Source organism: Aptenodytes forsteri, unplaced genomic scaffold (genome assembly GCF_000699145.1).
Source record: "Aptenodytes forsteri isolate BGI_AS27 unplaced genomic scaffold, ASM69914v1 Scaffold624, whole genome shotgun sequence".
Classification (NCBI taxonomy): Eukaryota; Metazoa; Chordata; class Aves; order Sphenisciformes; family Spheniscidae; genus Aptenodytes; species Aptenodytes forsteri.
In genome coordinates this window covers 256,802-262,456 of record NW_008794808.1, presented here as the reverse complement: position 1 = coordinate 262,456, position 5,655 = coordinate 256,802, and the positions used below count along the sequence as shown (strand labels likewise).

General features: G+C 64.2%; 2 protein-coding genes across 2 annotated transcripts in view; one reads left to right on the top strand and one right to left on the bottom strand.

Annotated features, from left to right (window-relative positions):
- Positions 1-141: 141 nt before the first annotated feature.
- Positions 142-5,631, bottom strand: THBS3 (thrombospondin 3; the record flags this gene model as incomplete). The annotated part of the gene is made up of 20 exons (XM_009274470.1): positions 142-318; positions 393-589; positions 771-819; positions 935-1,113; positions 1,189-1,382; positions 1,562-1,614; positions 1,765-1,883; positions 2,000-2,159; positions 2,399-2,506; positions 2,632-2,742; positions 2,856-3,008; positions 3,092-3,169; positions 3,355-3,495; positions 3,699-3,847; positions 3,932-3,983; positions 4,093-4,175; positions 4,492-4,518; positions 4,785-4,887; positions 4,991-5,247; positions 5,427-5,631. Coding segments are annotated over 20 exons (2,595 nt in total), but the record flags the coding sequence as incomplete, so codon positions are not given.
- The window catches only part of MTX1 (metaxin 1), a 5,866-nt gene continuing 5,840 nt past the window's right edge, over positions 5,630-5,655 (top strand). Inside the window, exon 1 of the mRNA XM_009274469.2 lies at positions 5,630-5,635. Coding sequence (XP_009272744.1) covers positions 5,630-5,635 — 6 coding nt within the window. The remainder of the gene's footprint in view (positions 5,636-5,655) is intronic.

Sequence of the window (5,655 nt, the reverse complement as noted above, 5' to 3'; positions counted from 1 at the left end):
GAGCAGCGAGCAGCCCCCACCCCAGCATGCCCCCCCCTCCTAACGGCCAGCATCCCCCACCAGTGTGGTCCCACCAGGGCTGGCACTGGGGCTGCCCCCCCCCCACCACCCCCCACGCCCCCCCCCGTGCCCGGCCCCCGCTCACCTGATGTAGCCCACCTGGGGCCTGTGTGCCAGCTGCCAGCGGTAGGACGTCTTGTCCCGCCAGCCCACGTTGCGTGGGTCCTTCCAGAGCAGGCGGACGTGGTCGGGTGTGTGGCCCGTGTGCCACAGCGCGTTGCGCAGGTGCTCCCCAGGGCCCGTCGAGGACTTCACTGCCTGCGGGTGTACGGGGTGTCAGGGGTGACCTGGCCGGGGGGCCTGACCCGGCCGATGGGGTGGCCAGCTCCCACCTTGAGCTGCAGCCCTGGCTCTGCCACAGCGCGGAAGGGGGTGGCCTGCCAGTATGTCTGCTCCGTTTGCTTCCACATCACCACGTAGAAGCTGGCGCTGTCCTGGTAGCTGAAGATGAAGCCGGCGTAGTCATCGTCGGTGACGGTGTTGACGTGGAAGGTGCCCTCGAAGTCCACCCCATTGAAGGCCGTGTAGCCTACAGGCGGGCAAACTCTGCAAGGAGCCCTCTCCCCCAGCATGGGACCCTGCACCCCGGCTCCCTCCAGCCCACCCTTCACCCCTTTGCAGGGCAAAGAACCGGCCCCCACCCCCCAGTGCAGGGGGACAGGAGTAGGGGGTGGCCCCACGGGGTCTGCAGGTGGGACAGCATCTCTTACCAACAGCCAAGCCTGGGTCACTGTTCATGGTCTGCACAATCTCCATGCCCTGTGAGGGACAGCTGAGTAAGGTGTGTCCCCAGCAGCGCCTGGGACCTCCCAGTCCCGCTCTGCTCCCACCCCCACAGCGCAGTCCCCAGAAACTTGGGGGGCAGCACCCACACCTGGTTGAGGACAACCCAGTTGGGATCGATCTGGGCATCCCCCTCGGGGTCAAGGATGACGGTCTGGTAGGCGCGGAAGTCGGTCAGTGTCACCTCGGCACTCTCAGGGCACACATCCAGCTGGTCCACCACCGTGTCGTTGTCGAAGTCCTCCTCACACACATCACCCACACCGTTCCCTGGGGACATGCACCCCGGTCAGGGCCAGGCTGAGCCCAGGCGGCTCTGCCTCCTCCCACCCACCCCGCGCTCACCGTCCGAGTCCTTCTGGTTGGGGTTGGGGATGAGGCGGCAGTTGTCTGGGCCAGGCGCCGTGTAGTCAGGGATGCCATCGTTGTCGTCGTCATTATCACAGTCATCCCCCAGCCCGTCATTGTCTGAGTCCAGCTGGGAGCTGTTGGGGATCTCGGCGCAGTTGTCCTTGGTGTCCTGATGCCCATCCCCATCGCTGGGAGCAAGAATGAGGTCAGAGCAGTGACACAAACCGGGGACCCAGCACCACATCCCAGCACCCTTGCTGACCCCAAAAACCCCGTCATCCCCCTTCCCCGGGACCCTGAGCCAGGAACCCAGCTCTGCCCCCAAGGACGGGACGGGGAGGTGACCCTGCAGCAGCACGGTCCCCACCTGTCCTCGTTGGTGTCACAGATGTCTCCTACCAGGTCACTGTCCATATCTGTCTGGAGGAGACCAGAGCCCTAGTTCAGCGGACACCCCAGGGCGAGGGGGCCCAGCCGTGCTGCAGGAGGACCCCCCGCCCCCCCGCCGGGCAGGGTCCTGCACACCCCAGGCCCCCTGCCCCAGCCTGCGCTGCCTGGCCCCAGCCATACCTGAGTGGGGTTGCTCATTTCAGGGCAACTGTCACAGGCATCCCCGACGCCGTCCTCATCCCGGTCCGTCTGCAGAGGGTTGGGAACCTTGGGGCAGTTATCCAGCATGTTGGGAATCCCTGCAAGGACAGCGCTGGGTGGATGCCCTCACCCCCCCCAGCCTAGCATGACAGCACCCCTGCTCTGCAAGTAGCCCCGGCCCGATGCAGGCAGGCCAGGCCCGAGAGCTGCTCACCGTCCCCATCGATGTCATTATCGCAAGCATCCCCCTCGCCGTTGCTGTCCGTGTCCCGCTGGTCGTTATTGGGCACGTTGGGGCAGTTGTCGCAGGCATCCCCGAAGGAGTCAGTGTCTGAGTTCTGCTGGTCCTTGTTGGGGAAGAGCCGGCAGTTGTCCTGCGGGGAAGAGGACAGGGATGCCTGCACTGCAGTGGCTGGCAGACAAGAGGCCACAGTCCCACACAGGTCAGGGCGGGAGGACATCTCCTCCAGCACACTGAGTAAGACCATCCCAGAGCCTGCTGATCCCCAGGAGAAGTATCTTGAGGGTGTCAGCACCAAGCCAAAGAGAGAAGCCCTTTGCCCAGCACAGCCCCCAGAGCCACAGGCACGTCCTGCCCGCCCAGCACAGCCACCTCCACATTCTTGATGCCATCGCCGTCGGCGTCATCGTCACACTGGTCCCCAATGCCGTCGTTGTCGGCATCTTCCTGCCCCGAATTTGGTGTCAGGCGGCAGTTGTCCTGCAGGCACAGCCAGCGTTAAAGACGGGGAGGAGACAAGGTCTGGAGCACAGCCCTGCCACGGGCTCCCTGAGCCCCAGCACTCCCTGCCCGAGGATGCTGCCCTCCCTCTCCGGGACACCCACCTGCTTGCAGTGCTTGTTATTGTCAATGCAGGGCAGGGGCTCGTCTGGGTAGCCGTCAAGGTCCGTGTCTTGCCCACACACGTTGCCGTTGCCAGCCCAGCCCACATTGCACTGAATAAAGAAGAAATCAGGGGCTGGGAAGCCGGGAGAGGCCCTGGCAGCCCGTGCCGATACTCCCTGCACCCCCCCGCTTTGCCATCCTCCTGCTCCCGTCCCCCACTCACTGCACAGGAAATTTCACCATTCCTCTCGAACACACAGAAGCCGTTGATATCGCAGGGGTTGGAGGTGGGAGTGCTGCAGGACTTCTGCAGGATGCAGCCAGACGTTTGATTCCCCACAAACCCTGACTTGCAGGGACCACACTTGTAGGAGCCCTGGGAGAGAGAGGGCAGGGGCAGGATTAGGGGAGCAGAGTGACCCTGGACGCCAGGCAGGGGAGCGGGGCAGCTCTGCTCACCAGCGTGTTGGTACAGATGGAGTTGGGGTCGCAGCCCCCGTTGTTCCCATCGTTGCATTCATCAATATCCGTGCAAACCTGCGAGCAGCGTGGGAGAAACCATCACTCAGGGACTTTGCCTGCCTGCAGCTCTGCCCATTGCTGTGCCCTGTCCAGGAAAGCTGCCCTCCTTTGGCAGACACAGCATCCTTCACCCATCCCCGCAGCTCAGCAGCCCAGAGTGCCCACGGGGACCCGGCCAAGTCCCATGGCACCACACTCACCTGCTTGCTGGCCCTTGCATAGTCAGCCCCCACGCCAGAGACGGTGTTGCCCCGATAACCGCGGGGACAGGGCTCACAGCGGAAGCCGGGGGCCGTGTTGATGCACTTGGAGCCGGGGAAGCAGGGGTTGGCATGAGAGCACTGTGGCACAGGGAGAGAGAAAGGCTTCACCCTCGGGCATGGCATCCTGCACATCAGGGTGGCCACTGCCCCAGGGCGTCCCGGCGGGGCCCTTCCCCGGCTTGAGGATGCGCCCGGAGAGGGGAAGCATCATCTGCCCACGCTGCTCTGGCAGCGCTGGGGCTCAGGTGTCACCTGCTGACCCGCCCCAAGCGTGTGCCCACCTCATCGATGTCGGCACAGTGTGTGCCGTTGCCCTCCAGCCCTGGTGGGCAGGGCCCGCAGCGGTACCCGGGGTACTCATACGTCTCCATGCAGTCCACGCCACTGAAGCAGGGGTTGGGGTTGCAGCGGGACCGGTGCTCGTGGAAGCCTGAGAAGAGGAGGGCCGGGCAGGGGGTGAGACGGGGTGGCCCTTTGCCCCCTGAGGCGGGAGTGGAGCCTCGCCAGCACTCACCGCAGACCTGGCACTCCATGATGGTGTTGCGGATCAAAGACATCTCTTTCACCTGGGAGGCAGCAGAGCACAGAGCGTCAAGGGGATGCAGTGTACTGGCTGGCACCCTGCTCTTGGGCAAACCCAACCCGGGGAGAGCCAATACTGCCCCACTGCCTCACCTGGTCCCTAATGTCTTCCCGCAGCTCGGTCAGGACCCGGTTGAAGAGGGTCAGCTGTGTGACCAGCGCCTTGGTCTGCTCACCTGCCAGGAGCAGAAAGGACAAGGTCAGCCCCAGGACAGAGGCAGCCTCCCGGGGCCGCGGGCTGGGGACTGCTCTGCCCGCCCCCCCCAGAACCGGGAGGACAAGACAGCCGATGGCCCTTACTCTTCTTCCCTGGTCCACACAGGACCTCTTCCCCTGTAGCACATCCCATGCCCTCTGATCCACCCCATCCTGGGGCCCTGCAGGCACTTGGGGCACTGGGACAGGCCGCGGAGGGTTTTCTGCCTCCATGGAGCCCCAAACGCTGCCATCACCCTCATGTCAGGGAAAGGGGGAAGCAGAGCAGGGACTTACCCAGGATGGATGCCAGCACACTTGTCACTGCAAGGAGAGAGATGAGATATTACCGAATGCTGCCATCAAAGCCCAGCAGTGTCACCTTGCACGGTTGCTCCTGGTCAGTGTGTGCACAGCGCAGGAGCTCCCACCTGCGTGGGGACACCTGGACTGGGAGAGGCAGGAGCACCCTTCTGTGCGACGTGCCGTCACCTCCCACTTCCATGTGCCACCACACGTAGCATGCATGGGTGACCCCGTAAGCCCTCCGCGCTGCCTGTGCTCGGCGCAGGGCATGGACATGCTGTTACCTGCATTGTGAATGGACTCGTCTCCTTGGAAAGGGCACTCGCTCAGGGCCCCGACGCGGCTCATGGACCCTCCCAGGATCAGCTTCATCGACTCCACAAACCCCTGATGTGCAAGGGGAGATGCAGTCAGCCATGGAGGGCTCTGCCTGTCCCCGAGGGAGTGTGTGTGGGGGGGTCTCGGCCCTCCAGGGGGTCCCGGCACTCACCTGCATCCTCTGGTAAGCCTTCTGCCCTGTGCGCAGCTCGATGGACTCCACCTCTGCCAGGGGGATCTCTGACAGCTCGGGCAGCCCCACGCTGGAATCCATCTGCTTGCAGTCGACGTAGAGCTCCACGCTCAGCATGTCCCCGCGCAGCCCACTCAGGCGCACGATGATGGTGTGGCTCTGCCCATCCGCCACGTGCGCGTGCTGCAGGTTGACCGAGTGCAGCTTGTTGTCTTCCCGCAGGTAGCGCACCAGGACTGTGGAGGAGCAGGATGGGGCCATCAGCTCTCCCTGCCAGTGCCAGCAGCCCCCTGGGACCCACGTGCATCCCACTGCTCCCCCCAGAGGGCCCCACGGACAGGAACTTGGTCTCCATTTCTCTCTGAGCATCACGGCAAGACCAGGGCCAGCACATCCCCATGCAGCAGGCACCCACCTTTGTTGATTTTCCCCACCACAGAGACCTCCAGCCACCTCGTGTTGTCCTTCTTGGAGTAGAGGCCGAAGAGGGTCCCCCCCTGCTTGGGAGGCAGGCGGAAGGTGGACAGGAGGTAAACGTCATTAACGGTCAGGAGGTCCATCCGGATCTTGTGCGTTATGCTGGCCATCTGCCGGGCCTCGCTCGCCATCAGCAGGTCGATGACTGCAGGAGCCAAGCACCGGGG